Source organism: Aspergillus pseudodeflectus (assembly GCF_044049435.1).
Source record: "Aspergillus pseudodeflectus strain CBS 756.74 chromosome Unknown BJX68scaffold_73, whole genome shotgun sequence".
Classification (NCBI taxonomy): Eukaryota; Fungi; Ascomycota; class Eurotiomycetes; order Eurotiales; family Aspergillaceae; genus Aspergillus; species Aspergillus pseudodeflectus.
In genome coordinates this window covers 65,702-80,377 of record NW_027263849.1, presented here as the reverse complement: position 1 = coordinate 80,377, position 14,676 = coordinate 65,702, and the positions used below count along the sequence as shown (strand labels likewise).

The window sequence follows — 14,676 nt, the reverse complement described above, 5'->3', positions numbered from 1 at the left end:
TTTTTTTTTTTTTTTTTTTTTTTTTTTTACCTCGGTTGATTCTCTTTGCATCTCATTCCACTCAACTGGATCTTCTCGGCTTTCGGTTTAATTATTCCCCTCTACTACTACTACCCCGTTATATCACACACTTTACATTACATACTACTCAGGTTTAGCGGTCGGTCGGTCTGTCGGTCGGTTCATGCTCGGTTCATAAACAGGTCTTAATCGGTCGAAAGATAAAAGGAACTTTGCAGGGACAAAACTGGAATCTCGAATCTAATATGATAGATTTTCCTCTCTCCATAGAGACAAGATATTGCCTTCTCTTCTACGTATATACGTCGTAATGATGTAAATTCATCTCTCTAGATTGTGCCATTCTAGAAAATCAAATCCCAGACAACCAACCACGTACACAGTCCCACCGTCCCCCAGAACACAGCCTGCGCTGCACTGCGTCTTTCCGTCGCGCGCTTGAGCTCTTTGTTTCCGCGTCCGATATTCGTCTCTGTATTTGAGGCGTCGGAGACGAGTTGGCCGATGTATTCTTCTTGCGTGGAGAGGTGGGTGACGAGGGTTTGTTGGAGGGAGGAGATTTCGAGGAGGGATTTTTCGGCGTTTCTATCGCAGGACGATTATGGTTAGCATTCTGTTAGCTTGAGGAAGAGGGTGTGCGAAAACGTACTGGACTTTGCTGAGGGTATCCTCATAGTACCGCACCATCGAATCGTTCTCCTCCGCAAATAGCTGGAGCTGTTCGGGCGAAAGCTCAGCCTCGATAGCCGCGACTTCAGCCTCATCAAGAACCGCACCCTTCCCCACTGGCATGGGTTCGCCCTCGAAGCCCGCATCAGGGTACGCCGAAGGCGCAGAGATTGAGGTACTCCCCGTCCGACCCCGGGCCCCAGCTCCAGCACCAGCAGTGTCCGACGTAGAAGCCTTGTACAAGACACTCTTCTCTCTCTCCCTCGCCCTCTCAATCCTCTTCTCAACCATCTCCCGCTGCGTCTCAATCGTATTCTCCAGCTGCCTCCTCAAGAACCACAATATACTCTCCCGCACCCCCTTAAGCAACTCCTCACGCTGCTCATCGACAATCTGCGCCTCTTTCTTCCCGCCCGCTGCAGCTCCGTCGCCTTGCCCCTCAGAGAGCGGCGAGGATCCCGACGCCCATTGGAAGAGCAGATTCGAGGCGCGCGAGCGCTTCCGTCCGTACTTCTTGTCGAGGAGCGTGGAGTAAGTTTCCTGGCGGAGGGACTCGGCGCTGGAGAGGTTGGAGATTGAGGAGGAGAGCGTGTGCAGGAGAGAGGAGGTGGATGTTGTGATGTTGTCGAGTTCGGTTGGAGAGAGGGTTTCTTTTTCGCGGGCGCTTGATGTGGAAAGGGTTGTGCGATGGTGTGGTTTGTTTCTGTTGTTGCTTGTGGTGCTGGAGTGGGCCGAGATGCTTAGGTATGACGGGCGGATTTTGTGTAGGTATGATAGGAGCGAGGTTATGTGTGTATTCTATAGAGAGGTGAGACGATTTGTCAGTTCAATTGTGCGTGTAGATTGTTTGTTTGAGGAGTACGGGGAAGACGAACGATGCGGTACGCTTCTTTGAGGAATTCATCGGCCGTTTCGGTGGTGAGCGGGCGGGTGGCTAAGGAAAGGGATTTGTTTTCCCTGTGTAGAAGATCGGTAAATGTGGGCGTCAGGTCGGTCATTGTGTTTGCTATCGAATCATGCTTTGGGGAGGAATTCGGTTGGCGTTGACGTTGACGTCGATGGGGTGGAGAGTCGGAGTAAATGCTGAGCTGGAAGGTTGGCGCCGATCCCGTGATCTGCACCGTGCCCTACATACACGGCTCCCAATATGTACCCCAGGTTCTCATGCCACGCTGCTCGGATAATTATCGATGAGACTGTATCATGTACTGCCCCACCGGGCCGTAAATCCCTCCAGGCCCCAGAGACTCGGACTTTGATTCCGCAGAAGGAATGGAAGACCAGTCCCCTACGAGTATGAAACGTATATTCTTACCAAGTACGAGGAGCATACTATGACTCGCAGCTCGAGTAAGAACTAAGTAAAAGTGGTATCATTATGGGGTATAAATGCTAATATAACAAACACATGCAGGGTATAACACGCTATCATCAAATCATCCGACGTTCTTCGACCCAAATCTGCCATCCAGTTAGTCAACAGCTCAGAAACATGCAGCGTGAGACACATACCTCCATCTTTCCCATTTCACTTCCTTCTCGTCGTGCAATCTCCCGTGACGCCATGAGTAACAGGTCTAAGTCTTCTTGGTCCACCATCGTAATCATATCACCCTCATCTTGCATCTTGATCTTCAGCTGCATCTGGAACCCAAACTTCTCCCGAATCCGCGCCTCAAATTCTGGAAACTCGATTGTCGGCCCAATGATGATATATCGTGTGTCCTCGGAAGAATGAACCTTGACGCGGAATTTGCGCACCTCCGGCCGACGAGAGTAACCGCGGGCTGGACCGCGGCTGTGTGATCGTGTCCGTTGCCTCGCACCCATGATCTCGAACCCTGCATCTGGCGCTAGTTCCCCGTCACATGGCGAGCTACCGTACTCTTCCTCCTCATCAATGTACCCTTCTTGGTGGAAAGGGCGCCCTCCATTTGCGAGAGCCATCGCTCTTGCTTCTCCATACGCTCCATATACTCCGTACGCCCCATACGCATTTTCTGGGTAACCATTGGGTGCCAGTCCCAGACCGTCGCTTCCTCCTCTGCGGTGGCCATAGCTCTCCCGAGGGAACGCTTGTCGCTCTGGCGCAAATGCACGGGGCTGTCGGGCTGATGGGCCGCGCGGCTCTGAAGCCGTTCGTGTCGTGCCTATCCGAGACTTCTCCTGTGCGGCCGTAGTGTGTCCGTTGATCTGAGGGGGCTGGGCTCCAGGGCGATCTAAGTCTAGTTTCGGTGGTCGTAGGGCTTTGTTGGGTACAGGGCGAACGGCTGTTGCTCCGCCAGCACTGCCAGATGAGCTGAGGCTTGCTTTATCGGTATCAGGTGGAGGGGTGGGAGGGAACAAGTTTCGATTCATAGGTGGTTCGGACTGCTGGCGGCTGCGGCTCGTCAGGTTCTTCTGGACTAGGTGTGACGTGGCAAACGGCACATCGCCTGGACCTCTCGCGGCTGATTCCCCGGGTGTACTAAGACGATTTGCAGCTACCACACGAGACTTGCCGAGGTAATCCTTGGCCTTGAGATTCTTTACCTTTGCCTCGTTGGGGCGGTAGACGACTCCTACCGGGATGGAGAAGACAGTGTAGCCCTATATATTTTAGCGTGGCTCAGGGGAACTCTGGGTGTGTACTCACTTCTGCTCTCTCCTTAATAGCGTCATTTATCACATCATGATCAGGCGTGACTTTCTCTTTCGAGGCATACTCAAGGTCCTTCATGCCGGGGCCAATTTGCTGGAGATAGATGTAGCATAGTCCACGATTGAACAAGACCTCGCAAGAGTACAGGCGGAACTTCAAGCCTAGTTGCTCGTAGTCGATGTAGGTGTTGCCTCGAAGATATAGCAGGGTGTCGTTGAAATTCGCCAATGCCTCCTCAAAGTCTCCTAGAAGAAAGTTCGACACGCCTTCTTGGAAGTAGGCGATAGCAAGATACTGGTCCAATCCCACAGCGCTTTGGTAGCACTCGACCTGTAGTCGTTAGTTTCATCTCATCGATATCGAAGGGGATAACATACTGCTTTCTCATGTTCACCTAGCGTGGCGTATATGACCCCGCAATTGAAAAGAATCCTCGAGGTGTCGGCAATGCCGGAAAAGGCTCGCAGGGCCAATTCGTATTCCTGGTTATCGAAATGCTCCAGGGCCTGCACCCAAGTCTCGATTTCCTGCAACTTTTTGTTAACGCCTGGGTGACTTAGATAGGGTTGCAGTAGTGTCGACATACTTGCTTGAGGGACATCTCAATGCGTTGCCAGTGCCAGTGGCAGTCTTATGTATAGGGATTGGGTAAGCGACGACTTGTTTGTCCCCCGCGTCGTGAATACCTGGCTGACACCGGCTGGATGGAAATTTATTTGCCAACTGGCAGGGGAAACGCTGGCGATTTTCCCGGACCGCACGCAGCAGTTATATGTATGCGCCAACCAACAGCCAAGGATGTGACGGGGAGGGGATCGGGTGGGCAGATGGCGAGCGTCGAGCGGGCCAAGAGAGTTTGGATGAATGGCACGGGGAGGATGGCAAGAATATCAGGCCGTGAGGCGTGAGCCCACTACTCGGCGTGGAATCAGTCAATCAAGGACAGATTAAGCAAGCAAGCAAGTTGGTGACGGACCATGCGCGAGAGCCGAAGGATGGTTTTAGTGATCCTGTTGGGTGGAGAGAAGCGATAGATCGGGTATATATTTAGATCATAAATTAAGACGCACCAGCCGCTTGACAGCGATTGGCAAGTTCAGACGAGAAGGGAACTTTAAAAACGAGATCAACCCAGCAGCAAGAAGAGAGAAAGGACCGGAGAATTCCTTTTATTGTGCCTTGCGCGATGAACTCGACGCTGTCCAGGCCGTTGGTACCTGAAACCGAGAGGGTGGGAAATGTTGAGAAAGGAGAAGTCAGAAAAGGGTGCAGCAGGGATGCAGCGGCTAGCGAGAAGAATTGAATGGACTCGATGGATCGAGAGGGGCTGGAGAAGAGGGAGAAAAGAGACGAGCACCAGCGGCGAGAGGGGAGTGGTCGGTCTGAATGAATAACCGCCCAGCAAGTCGAGACTCTGCAGATGCAATAATCATTGGTGATGGGCGAATGGCCGATGCAGGGGGAATTCATCACAGTGCAGCACGTTGATCCTTGGCCTTTCAATGCGGTAATCAATCTTCTGCTTTTTCAATATAGTCGATATTACAGTGTACATCCCTGCCCATGTTTATAGCGAACAAACATATACTGAAATCCGGTCAAGGCCCGACCCGAGCCAGTTCCACACCCTCACCCACAAGCTGATTGTATTCTCGACATTCTTCAGGCCACATGATGTTCGACTTCTTTCAGCAAACGGGCCCCGATGCGATTCGACAGAGATGTGAATTATGTGACAGAAACTAAGTTTCTAGCGGCCCCCGCCACGGCGCTTCTGCGCGATCTCCCTGAGGCTGGTTTCCGCCGTGATAGGCCTTGTAGCGCCTTTGCTTCACGCCGCAGCCCTGTTCTGCCCTCTGATTGATGCATGCCACAATCCTAGCCTCGGATCGGGAGCTCTGCGAAAAAAATCAATGAGGGGAATTTTGGTCCCTTCTTCGTACGGAGTATCTCACCGTAGTGATTGTGTGCAGCTTTCCTGCATATTGGCCCCGATCATGTGAACCAGCCGAGAGATATCTTTCGAACCGTCACCGTCAAGTCTTGCAGTGATCAAATCTTCAAATAATTAAGAGCATCGCATGACTCGGTTTAGGATGCTCCGTGGGAAACAGACTCTTGGTCTATCAGTTCATTGTATACATTGACATCATCACATCTAGGTATCATCAAGATCTCAATACTCATGCAAGGTTAGGGCCCCCTTTCTTCACCATCTTGAGGCCGGCGGACCGCTGGTATCAAACCATTCCCTGAGCCACTTGCTCTTGCCGCTCCTGCCATACACTCTTGCCCGAACAGGAGCACACCGTCTTGTCGTTATCCCACACCCCGGCGCTTCGAGCTATCACTCCTACCAAGGTATTGGAATCTTCGCGCCGAAACGGGCCTTCCGTACCGCGAGACAACACCATACTGCGCCCAATCAACTCCCAAACCGCCACCGGGCGGTCCAAAAACACATTGCCTCGCCCCTTCGCATCCACCTCCACGCTGCCGAAGATTCCACGCGGCTCCTTGTGTGCGTCAGCCCCAAGAAGCTTCGACTTCACCGCCTCCCAAATGCCGCCGGTAGACTCCGCCCCTCTGGAGATGTCTCCTGCCTCTCGTACTGTGGCCCAATACTTGCCCGGCGCCAATCCGTTGATGGTCAAATCAACCAGCGTCATATGAGGCGATACTTGAACCATGCGCGCCAACCCTCGGACCTTATTGGAGACTGTCGTTGAGTGTGTTTCGAGGATACAGACTGCGGAACCTATCATCCACCAAAGCTTAGCTGATGTCGAAGTAATGAAACAAAGCGAGGCGCAGCCCTGTAGATCGGAAACGACATACTGTTTGAGGTACCGCTGCCTCGTAGAATTGCATCTCGACCGGTGCCCTGGATAGCTGTGACGATAGAGCTGGGTGGCGCGGTGCCTTCAATAAAGACGAGTTGATCCTTGAGATTCGCTTCGACCTTGTTGACGCCTAGAAGGAAGATCCAGATGTTTCAGCTAAATTTCGATAGGTGTATGTCTGACTCATACCTTGTAGCTGGTTCAATGCCTGAGAGATGTCCTTGACACAGCTCTCACAGCTCATCGGAACCGCAAAGGTCGTCTACCTGCGTCAGTCTCCTTGTTTGAGCGCGATTCGTCGAGTGATTTCATACCTGAAATGGTTCAATCATGGTGGCTCGGCTTTAGCAATAGCAAGGACAATCTATAGTAGAGAAACAGAATGTTTGTTGTTCAAGGGCGATGGCGGGACAAGCGGGGTGATTTGAAATCACAGGCTGATTGCCTGACGCTTCAGGCACCGTCGGCTTCCCCAGTCCGATAGCGTCATGGGCTCCATTTTTCCACTCCGAGTCTCCGACCCTTTCTCGACCTCACGCAGTCCACCCTCACAGACGGCAATCTGCTGCAATGTCCAGCTCCAAATCTAGATGGGCCGACGACGATTCCGAGGCAGAGGCTATTGCCGCTCAACGCAAAAGAGAAAAGGATGAGAAACGACGAGCCAAAGCTGAGAAGCAACGACAACAGGAAGAGCTGGCCAAACTACAGGCAGCGCGGAGTCAATCCGCCAATGCCGGCCCCAATGGCGACGCCGATGCACCTCCGACGAAACGCCGGCGACTTTCAAATGAGCAGCACCAGCAACAGCCGGAGTCCGACGTGAACTTGCAACCGAATCAGGGCAAGTCAAGCTTGCTACAGTTCCCCGTGTTCGAATGGGGACCGTGTCGCCATGTGGACAACTTCGAGCGATTAAACCACATCGAGGAGGGCTCGTACGGTTGGGTCAGTCGGGCAAAGGAGATTGCAACCGGAGAAGTGGTCGCATTGAAGAAGCTCAAGATGGACAACTCCCCTGATGGATTCCCCGTCACAGGTCTGCGGGAGATCCAGACCCTGCTTGAAGCTCGGCATCAGAACGTCGTCTATCTCCGTGAAGTAGTGATGGGCAACAGAATGGACGAGTGAGCCCCCCAACACCCTCCAATATACCTTTGCACTGAATCCTTTCCCTCCTCATCTCCACTCTGCGCACCCTTTTCTGCCCTGAAAAGTACCAGATACACGGGATTAACCGTCCACCCGATGGGGGGTTCGATCCCCGCGCCCCCCTCACCCCATTCTACAGAGTCTACCTCGTCATGGATTTCCTCGAACACGATCTCAAGACCCTCCTCGACGACATGCGCGAGCCCTTCCTCCCCTCCGAAATCAAAACGCTCCTCCTCCAATTCATCTCCGGCCTCGACTTCCTCCACTCTCAATGGATTATGCACCGCGACCTGAAGACCTCCAACCTCCTCATGAACAACCGCGGCGAACTAAAAATCGCCGACTTTGGAATGGCGCGCTACTACGGCGATCCGCCGCCAAAGCTCACACAACTCGTCGTGACGCTCTGGTATCGGTCCCCCGAACTGCTCCTCGGAGCTGAAACCTACGGCCCGGAGATAGATATGTGGAGTCTGGGCTGTATCTTTGGAGAGCTCCTTACAAAGGAGCCGTTGCTACAGGGCAAGAATGAGGTTGATCAAGTGTCCAAGGTACATACACACCTTTCATCCATTCTGATCGTGTCCTGGCTCTAACCAAGTCCCCACTCAGATCTTCGCCCTAACCGGGCCCCCAACACCCCAAATCTGGCCAGGATTCCGCTCCCTCCCAAACGCCAAGTCACTCCGCCTCCCACCTACACATTCCGCCCCGCCAAGGGGAACAACACCACCTCTACTTCCCCGCTCGAAGTTCTCCATCCTCTCCAACGCCGGTCTCCAACTCATCTCTTCTTTGCTCGCGCTGAATCCAGCTTCGCGACCAACGGCCGCCGAGTGTCTCAAGCATCCGTACTTCCGTGAGGAGCCGCGGCCGAAGCCGAAGGAGATGTTTCCTACTTTCCCGTCCAAGGCGGGTATGGAGAAGAGGAGAAGGCGGGAAACGCCAGAGGCGCCAAAGAGGGGGCAGGAGGCGCCGAAGCTGGACTTTGCTAGTGTATTTGGTGGGCAACCTGGTGGGGATGCCGGGGAGACAGGAGCCGGTTTTGCCTTGCGCTTCGGCTAGGCGGTTTGGAGCTTCTTTCTATTTCATTTGATCTTCATCCCGGGTGTAAGAGACTACGAGAATCTAGAGGATAGCTTGACCCTCAATTAAACTAGTCCTTGATATTCAAGTTTCGGCTCAAGGTTGTCCTACAGAGTACACATATCGCCAACGGAAATATCCATATCAATGGCTGTTTAAGCCACGTTTGCCAATATGCCTCCGGTCCATAACCATTCAGAAGCCTTGATGCCGTAGTAATATGCCCCATAGCGGCGTGTTCTCACCGCAACAAATATTGGTCGAATGGAGAAACGATCGCGGAAAGGTAGATTCATAACCAACGAACGAAAATACGTCAAGAAAAGTAATGCCGGTGCAACAAAGAGTATGTGACGAGGTAATCTTCTGTCGAGTCGCTTCCCTCTCGGTCCCCTCGAAGTGGTAGTGGGCTTGGAAGCCCCATCGGCCCTCCAGGGCCAATGATTTCGGGAATTTCTTGTGTCCGTAACGAAAGGGCGCGATCAAGACCAGGGCCACTGTGCAATCCTCCATCGCCTGAAAATGCTCGCTCTCCTTTTATCGGGTTGTCGCCCCTGTCGGGTCGGAGATCAGTCGATTTGCCGTCAACAAGGAAATACTCATCTCTCAATGACGGCAAAGACGTACGGTCGCCCTTATCCAGTGGTATCCAAGCATTGATTGGTCCATTTGCGTCGTCCTCACTGAGACTATTAGGGCTTGGGTCTTCGTCACTGCTCTTGCTCCCGGAGAGATCGCTATCATCAAGACTATTCAGCGTAAGGAAATAATTCAGGTCTCCAATGTCCCCAGGAGCGGCTTCAGGGACAGCTACATTGTTCAACTGCCAGTCTTTATCAGCGGGGGACACTTTGAGTCTGTTGGGTCCCTTACACATTCCAGTACTGTTTCCTCTTCATGAAGCGACCCTGTGTCATCCGCGATGTTATCCGTATGCGGGGTCTCCGGTACAGATGTATCCTTAGCAGGAAGTTCTATCGCTTCTTCCTCAATAGCACTCTCGTCGTCTGGCGTCTGAGTAGTGTGAGGGTTCTCCGGGGCAGTGGGGGAAGCGACGCAAGAAATGGAAGTCACATTAGTCTTCTCGACTGGCACACCGGGCTCCAAGGTTTCCGGAATGTCACCGGCTGGCGGGTCCGCCATTGCTTCGTCTAGAGGAATTGCCGCATCAGAGATACCAGATATCAACGAGCCTATGCTGGACAAACTTTCCACGGGAGACCCGGATCCTTCATCGGGAGGCGTGGAAGTAGAAGTTGTGGCAAGGTTCACGGCTGTTTGTTCCTCTTGCACATCAAAATGCGCATCAACACGGGGAGGGTTGTCCGAGTCTGGTGTCACAGGAGATGAATCTTCTCCCGGAGAATCTTCCGGCGTCGGGGACAATCCATTAGTGAGAGGCCTACCAGCCTCCGTGCTCAATGTGGGTAATGACGTGGGAGGAGATGGATGCATATCATTGATGTCGTCGCTTAGGCTGGGGTAGTTGCAGCCAGTTCGGTAGAGGTGGGTTCCGAAATCATAGTCTTCTTCTGTGCTAGCCTCAGATACAGTCGACGAGAAACGACGCTCATGTCGGTCAGAGGATGCTTCTGCAGAATCGGACGAATGCCACACTCCATTGATCACAACCTCGCCATCGCTTGTTTGGTGGACGGAGCGTCTATGCAAGCCAGACCTTAGGGCTTGTAGTCCAGTGCGGGCCCGCCGTAGAGACCTTCCTGTTAGACTTTGCATCCAATGCCTTGACCCGGTAGGATGAGCTGCTTGGGAGAGACCATTCGCATCGTCCGCCCACTCATTGGCTCTGAGAGCTGGATTGTGTCGAGGGTCTTCTGGGTTGAAAACTGGATAATGAGCGCTTTCCTCACATGCTGATGGCGGAGTTGGGGGCCTCGAGAGACTGAAATTACGCCGTTAGCAGCTCATAGTACTGCCTCAAGGTAGGCGTCTCACCGGCTTCTTCTTCGTCTTGACGAGCGTATCGAGACAGGGAACGTTGCCTGAACTGATTGAGGTGCAATGTCACCGGAATCCTCGTCGGACGAAATCATTGCTTCTTCAGAGTGAGCGTGTACTGGAGTAGACTAATATACCTGAAAGCAGGCCTCACTTCTCTGGTTTTGATGTACAATGCCAGTAGGAGAGTCATGCGATCGATGGGTTGACATGCAGAGGGAAAGCGACAGAAATGGAATCACTCCGGATTTCTAGGAAAACGGAGAAGCACTTTCCGCCTGGTTAAATTCATTTGCAGCGTTGGACAGAGGAAAGAGGCAATTGCAGCACTGCAAGGGACTTGATTGCAGCTTCCATCAGAGGGCATAGGGCATCTAAAACTTGGAGCGCAACTTTTGACGAACTACAGCTGCGCAACAATTCGCAGAAGAACACGAGAGAAACGCGCTCCATTTTCTCCAGTGAGCTGGGTTTGTACAGGGCCGTGAAGGCTGGAAGCACTGCGTAGCCGACATCTTGTGTTGTGCAAGCTGCATGGGGGCATGCGGCGTGGGAGCTGGAACGGAAGCAGCCGCCTTTTCAGCTTTCCCTTTCTCAACTCTCCGGCGCAGCTACTGAGCCTCAACACTTTCGAACGCATCTGACCCGAGTCAAATTTTTCGGTTGCGATTACTTTTCCAACTCCTATTCTTCTGTCAAAAGAACCTCCCTTGTCTCGATTACCCCCTTCGCCATGGCTGCAGCCCAGCAAGCTGTCTCGTTCAACGAAATCATCCAAACCAGTAAGAAACGCGGCGTCCTGTACCTTCAGCCCTCCAGCGAGCGAACGTCTGGCTTACACCCTTTTTCTTCCGCTTAGGTCGCCAGAAGAAAAAGAATGAAGAGCTCGCAAACAAAATACTCGGCAAGAATAGGAGGGCGAGCGCGCCTGGTTCGGGGGTTGGGAAACCACAGAATGCTACGCCAGGAAGTCTTGCGAGCAGGGTCGGTGTGACAAAGGTAACAACACAGCGCATGAGCTTGCTCCTTACATGGTTCCCTTTGGCAAGAAGTTGCTCATTCGTTCCTCTCACAGCGCTCCTCATCTGCCAATCTCGGATCCAAGAACAGTAGAGGCTCCGCGGCCGGACCAAACACAGCACCACCACCTTCAAAACCAGCACGCCGACGTCGCCCTGGCGAGGCTCGCCTCATGTCAGCTCTTAACCCCGCAAACGGCCAGGCTACGGTGCGCAATACAACTGGAGGAATTAGCATCAAGGGGACGGGGTCAGAATCGTTCGTTGTGGTCGGAAAGAACTTCGCCCCCGGAACCACGGCAGCGGACATTCAATCCGCCATTGAGCCCGTCTCGGGAAAGGTTGTCAGTTGCTGGGTTACGTCTCACCAACCTACGGTGACGGCGGAGATCACCTTCAAAGAAAAGTCGTCAGCTGAGAAAGCTGTGGCTAATTTTCATAACCAGAGGGTACGGTGTCTGAAGATAGCGCCGCTAGCTAAAGCTAAATAGCTGATGTTCTTTTAGGCAGACGGAAGGCTTCTTTCAATACAGCTCAAATCCTCGACGAACCGCGACGTTCTCGACCGCCCTTCGACCTCTTTTAACCAGCAACGAGAGCAGACGGATCGCGAGCGACGGTCGCAACGGACAGCAGACCCGGCCGTTCAAGACGGCAGCTTTGGATTCGACGAGCAGAGCAACCAATCTTACAACTCCAGAAACAGCGGTCGTGGCCGCAACCAAAGAGGCTCTCGGGGCAGAAGGATCTTTGGTGCGGGTGATCGGAAGTCAAATCAAGCTTCACAGGAAACAGGACTCTACAGCGACGAGATGATGGTGGATGCTCCTCCAACACACCCAAGGGGCAGAGGAAATCGGCGTCAATAAGCGAAATGTTTCCGGTTCACAACGACCTATGATCTGGTCTTCCATGCCGAAGGGACTTGAGGCCGGTCGGCCTCAACCGGTTCAAAGGAGGGGGCATGCTCTCGTTTCTCCGCCTACATAAAATCACAGTTGGTTAGCCGGCGTCGGATCCGATTTTACAGAGATTTAAACAGCTATATCATGATGTACGAGTATTTGCCTGCCATATAGTCGGCGCTTTCAGGGTTTGCTTGGCGTGTTTTTGAAGTGAAAAATAATTATACACCCCATTTACAGTTTCTCAAGGTCCTGCTTTATACCAGCGACAACAAACCAGGGATAATTAACAACATTCGAAGCACTGCTGCGCTCAATACTTCGAAAGAATTTGATGTCATTTCCGAGCTCCTCCAAATATTTTGTTATCGATAAGGATGCATCACGTGTGAGGTTTTTGGAGAGTTTCGGACAATATTTATCTCAGAACTTGTCAGAATCACATACTACTGCTCCATTCCATCTCAAGGAGGATAATCTAGTAATATTGTGAAGCGATTTTTGATCCATTCGTCAGTCAGTAGGGCCCAGAGGACGATCGAAAGCGCCGTCGCGCGCAATTCATCCTCATATCGAAAATGAACTATGCAGCACAGCGCATCCTCAGCCGACTGCTGAGAAGAACCACGCGCCGAGCTACTACAAATATCCAATCGCGACGATGTACATCGACATTCGAGACTAGAGAGTGGTCGACGCCCCTGGCGCGGACTCTAGCCAACGCGATCAAGACGACCGGACCTGTGCCGATTGCAGCGTTTATGCGCCAGGTGCTAACATCACCAGAAGGAGGATACTATACTACCAAGCCAGAGAGCGGAGGGGAAGTATTTGGGAAGAAGGGCGATTTCGTCACATCTCCGGAGATATCTCAGGTCTTCGGAGAATTAATTGGGATATGGACGATTACGGAATGGATGGCACAGGGAGGGAAGAAGAGTGGAGTGCAGTTAATGGAGGTTGGACCGGGGAAGGGAACGCTTATGGATGATATGCTACGTGTAAGTTGACGGGTTTCTCGCGACGTTGAGCGGATCTGACAATGGCTCGGATAGACATTTCGGCACTTCAAACCATTCACCTCAAGTCTAGAGGCAATCTATCTCGTGGAAGCGAGTCCGACATTGAGGGAAGTTCAGAAGAAGCTACTATGTGGTGATGCAGCTATGGAGGAAACGGAAATCGGCCACAGAAGCACGAGCAAGTACTTCGATGTGCCTGTTATCTGGGTTGAAGACATTAGGTTGTTGCCGCATGGTGAGTACACTAGCTCCTCTTCAACGCTCTCGATGATTGACTGTGACCACAGAAGAAGATAAAACACCATTCATATTTGCCCACGAGTTCTTTGACGCTCTACCGATCCACGCCTTTGAGTCCATCCCTCCAGCACCCGAGAACCAACCTCAAGAGCAGGAAATCATGACTCCCACAGGTCCGACAAAGCTCCACAAGCCATTGAAATCTGCGAATCAACCTCAATGGCGCGAGATCATGGTGACCCTCAATCCGAAAGCGGTCGACGAGAACCTGAAAGACGAACCAGAATTCGCCCTAACTCTAGCAAAAGCATCAACGCCATCTTCCCTCGTCATTCCCGAAATCTCTGAACGATACAGGACGCTCAAGTCCCAGCCAGGCTCTACTATCGAAGTTAGTCCCGAAAGTCGCATTTACTCGTCGGACTTTGCGCGGCGTATTGGTGGCTCGTCGCAGCCTCCGAGAACAGTGACGAAGGGCAAAGCCCCTGCAGCCCCGGTAGTCGCGAAGCGCAATCCATCGGGAGCGGCCCTGATTATGGACTACGGGACCATGTCCACAATTCCGGTCAACTCTCTCCGTGGTATTCAGAATCATCGTATCGTCCCGGCACTTTCATCCCCTGGACTGGTCGATGTTAGCGCAGATGTCGACTTTATGTCACTTGCTGAGGCGGCCATTGAAGCAAGTGAAGGAGTGGAGGTCCACGGGCCTGTGGAGCAGGGCCACTTCCTACAGGCGATGGGTATCGCCGAGCGCATGCGGCAACTGCTTACCACCGTGCAGGACGAGGAAAAGCGGAAGGTCCTTGAGACCGGTTGGCAGCGACTGGTTGAACGGGGCGGTGGTGGCATGGGCAAGCTGTACAAGGTCATGGCTATCATCCCAGAGAATGGCGGCCGACGCCGACCAGTTGGCTTTGGAGGGGAAGTGCAGATGTAGAGCGGAACCACGATCAATCATACCCAATGTACTATACTGTATATAAGCAGTTCAAGAGCATAGAGTCTATACATCTACTGGATGCGCCACATTCCAGGAGACTTTCCCACTCCCGATTGCCACAAAACAAGTAAATAACCGGGGTATCAATTCTATCATCATCGTACTCATTAACC

The 14,676-nt window shown here is 52.5% G+C and overlaps 8 protein-coding genes across 8 annotated transcripts in view; 4 read left to right on the top strand and 4 right to left on the bottom strand.

The window, feature by feature from the left end:
* Window positions 1–2, top strand: part of BJX68DRAFT_247665 (aspartate aminotransferase) — a 2,230-nt gene extending 2,228 nt beyond the window's left edge. Inside the window, exon 3 of the mRNA XM_071041809.1 lies at window positions 1–2. This exon is cut by the window's left edge and continues 132 nt beyond it. The gene's annotated coding sequence lies outside the window, so the exon portion shown is untranslated.
* Window positions 3–16: 14 nt separating this feature from the next.
* On the bottom strand, window positions 17–1,780 carry BJX68DRAFT_247660 (putative SNARE protein (Ufe1)). Its single transcript, XM_071041808.1, has 3 exons — window positions 1,566–1,780; window positions 671–1,488; window positions 17–606 (listed from the first exon to the last, which is right to left on the bottom strand). Exons 1-3 carry the CDS (start codon window positions 1,686–1,688, stop codon window positions 366–368), a joined length of 1,182 nt encoding a protein of 393 aa, XP_070893605.1. The 5' UTR covers window positions 1,689–1,780; the 3' UTR covers window positions 17–365.
* A 270-nt stretch (window positions 1,781–2,050) lies between these two features.
* On the bottom strand, window positions 2,051–4,129 carry BJX68DRAFT_197921 (putative PB1 domain protein). Its single transcript, XM_071037514.1, has 5 exons — window positions 3,918–4,129; window positions 3,709–3,858; window positions 3,326–3,661; window positions 2,203–3,279; window positions 2,051–2,151 (listed from the first exon to the last, which is right to left on the bottom strand). Exons 1-5 carry the CDS (start codon window positions 3,930–3,932, stop codon window positions 2,122–2,124), a joined length of 1,608 nt encoding a protein of 535 aa, XP_070893604.1. The 5' UTR covers window positions 3,933–4,129; the 3' UTR covers window positions 2,051–2,121.
* A 1,053-nt stretch (window positions 4,130–5,182) lies between these two features.
* Window positions 5,183–6,555, bottom strand: BJX68DRAFT_247650 (copper chaperone CCS1). Its single transcript, XM_071041807.1, has 5 exons — window positions 6,489–6,555; window positions 6,364–6,436; window positions 6,170–6,304; window positions 5,530–6,089; window positions 5,183–5,468 (listed from the first exon to the last, which is right to left on the bottom strand). The coding sequence occupies exons 1-4, from the start codon at window positions 6,504–6,506 to the stop codon at window positions 5,572–5,574; spliced, it is 744 nt and encodes a 247-aa protein (XP_070893603.1). The 5' UTR covers window positions 6,507–6,555; the 3' UTR covers window positions 5,183–5,468; window positions 5,530–5,571.
* On the top strand, window positions 6,421–8,440 carry BJX68DRAFT_197876 (kinase-like domain-containing protein). The gene is made up of 3 exons (XM_071037513.1): window positions 6,421–7,301; window positions 7,466–7,880; window positions 7,942–8,440. Exons 1-3 carry the CDS (start codon window positions 6,745–6,747, stop codon window positions 8,392–8,394), a joined length of 1,425 nt encoding a protein of 474 aa, XP_070893602.1. The 5' UTR covers window positions 6,421–6,744; the 3' UTR covers window positions 8,395–8,440.
* Window positions 8,441–8,731: 291 nt separating this feature from the next.
* Window positions 8,732–10,469, bottom strand: BJX68DRAFT_258824 (uncharacterized protein; the record flags this gene model as incomplete). Its single annotated transcript, XM_071043600.1, has 4 exons — window positions 8,732–9,272; window positions 9,323–9,782; window positions 9,822–10,318; window positions 10,372–10,469. The coding sequence occupies 4 exons, from the start codon at window positions 10,467–10,469 to the stop codon at window positions 8,732–8,734; spliced, it is 1,596 nt and encodes a 531-aa protein (XP_070893601.1).
* A 485-nt stretch (window positions 10,470–10,954) lies between these two features.
* BJX68DRAFT_197837 (uncharacterized protein) lies at window positions 10,955–12,720 on the top strand. Its single transcript, XM_071037511.1, has 4 exons — window positions 10,955–11,156; window positions 11,234–11,373; window positions 11,450–11,842; window positions 11,900–12,720. Exons 1-4 carry the CDS (start codon window positions 11,108–11,110, stop codon window positions 12,260–12,262), a joined length of 945 nt encoding a protein of 314 aa, XP_070893600.1. The 5' UTR covers window positions 10,955–11,107; the 3' UTR covers window positions 12,263–12,720.
* Window positions 12,631–14,570, top strand: BJX68DRAFT_197833 (class I SAM-dependent methyltransferase). The gene is made up of 3 exons (XM_071037510.1): window positions 12,631–13,299; window positions 13,354–13,555; window positions 13,608–14,570. The coding sequence occupies exons 1-3, from the start codon at window positions 12,877–12,879 to the stop codon at window positions 14,498–14,500; spliced, it is 1,518 nt and encodes a 505-aa protein (XP_070893599.1). The 5' UTR covers window positions 12,631–12,876; the 3' UTR covers window positions 14,501–14,570.
* Window positions 14,571–14,676: the final 106 nt, after the last annotated feature.

What these genes read in the sequence shown, in the direction of transcription:
- BJX68DRAFT_247660 (XM_071041808.1), bottom strand. Translation starts at nt 1,688, where the DNA reads ATGACCGACCTGACGCCCACATTTACCGATCTTCTACACAGGGAAAAC. An exon ending in TCAAAGAAGCGTACCGCATC is followed by an intron (nt 1,489 to 1,565) that starts GTTCGTCTTCCC and finishes ACCTCTCTATAG; the next exon opens with AATACACACATAACCTCGCT. An exon ending in GATACCCTCAGCAAAGTCCA is followed by an intron (nt 607 to 670) that starts GTACGTTTTCGC and finishes GTCCTGCGATAG; the next exon opens with AAACGCCGAAAAATCCCTCC.
- BJX68DRAFT_197921 (XM_071037514.1), bottom strand. An exon ending in TAGGTGAACATGAGAAAGCA is followed by an intron (nt 3,662 to 3,708) that starts GTATGTTATCCC and finishes TAACGACTACAG; the next exon opens with GTCGAGTGCTACCAAAGCGC. An exon ending in CTATTAAGGAGAGAGCAGAA is followed by an intron (nt 3,280 to 3,325) that starts GTGAGTACACAC and finishes TAAAATATATAG; the next exon opens with GGCTACACTGTCTTCTCCAT.
- BJX68DRAFT_247650 (XM_071041807.1), bottom strand. An exon ending in GGCATTGAACCAGCTACAAG is followed by an intron (nt 6,305 to 6,363) that starts GTATGAGTCAGA and finishes TCTTCCTTCTAG; the next exon opens with GCGTCAACAAGGTCGAAGCG. An exon ending in AGGCAGCGGTACCTCAAACA is followed by an intron (nt 6,090 to 6,169) that starts GTATGTCGTTTC and finishes GGTGGATGATAG; the next exon opens with GTTCCGCAGTCTGTATCCTC.
- BJX68DRAFT_197876 (XM_071037513.1), top strand. Translation starts at nt 6,745, where the DNA reads ATGTCCAGCTCCAAATCTAGATGGGCCGACGACGATTCCGAGGCAGAG. An exon ending in ATGGGCAACAGAATGGACGA is followed by an intron (nt 7,302 to 7,465) that starts GTGAGCCCCCCA and finishes CCCATTCTACAG; the next exon opens with AGTCTACCTCGTCATGGATT. An exon ending in AGGTTGATCAAGTGTCCAAG is followed by an intron (nt 7,881 to 7,941) that starts GTACATACACAC and finishes GTCCCCACTCAG; the next exon opens with ATCTTCGCCCTAACCGGGCC.
- BJX68DRAFT_197837 (XM_071037511.1), top strand. Translation starts at nt 11,108, where the DNA reads ATGGCTGCAGCCCAGCAAGCTGTCTCGTTCAACGAAATCATCCAAACC. An exon ending in CAACGAAATCATCCAAACCA is followed by an intron (nt 11,157 to 11,233) that starts GTAAGAAACGCG and finishes TCTTCCGCTTAG; the next exon opens with GTCGCCAGAAGAAAAAGAAT. An exon ending in GCAGGGTCGGTGTGACAAAG is followed by an intron (nt 11,374 to 11,449) that starts GTAACAACACAG and finishes TTCCTCTCACAG; the next exon opens with CGCTCCTCATCTGCCAATCT.
- BJX68DRAFT_197833 (XM_071037510.1), top strand. Translation starts at nt 12,877, where the DNA reads ATGAACTATGCAGCACAGCGCATCCTCAGCCGACTGCTGAGAAGAACC. An exon ending in TTATGGATGATATGCTACGT is followed by an intron (nt 13,300 to 13,353) that starts GTAAGTTGACGG and finishes TGGCTCGGATAG; the next exon opens with ACATTTCGGCACTTCAAACC. An exon ending in CATTAGGTTGTTGCCGCATG is followed by an intron (nt 13,556 to 13,607) that starts GTGAGTACACTA and finishes CTGTGACCACAG; the next exon opens with AAGAAGATAAAACACCATTC.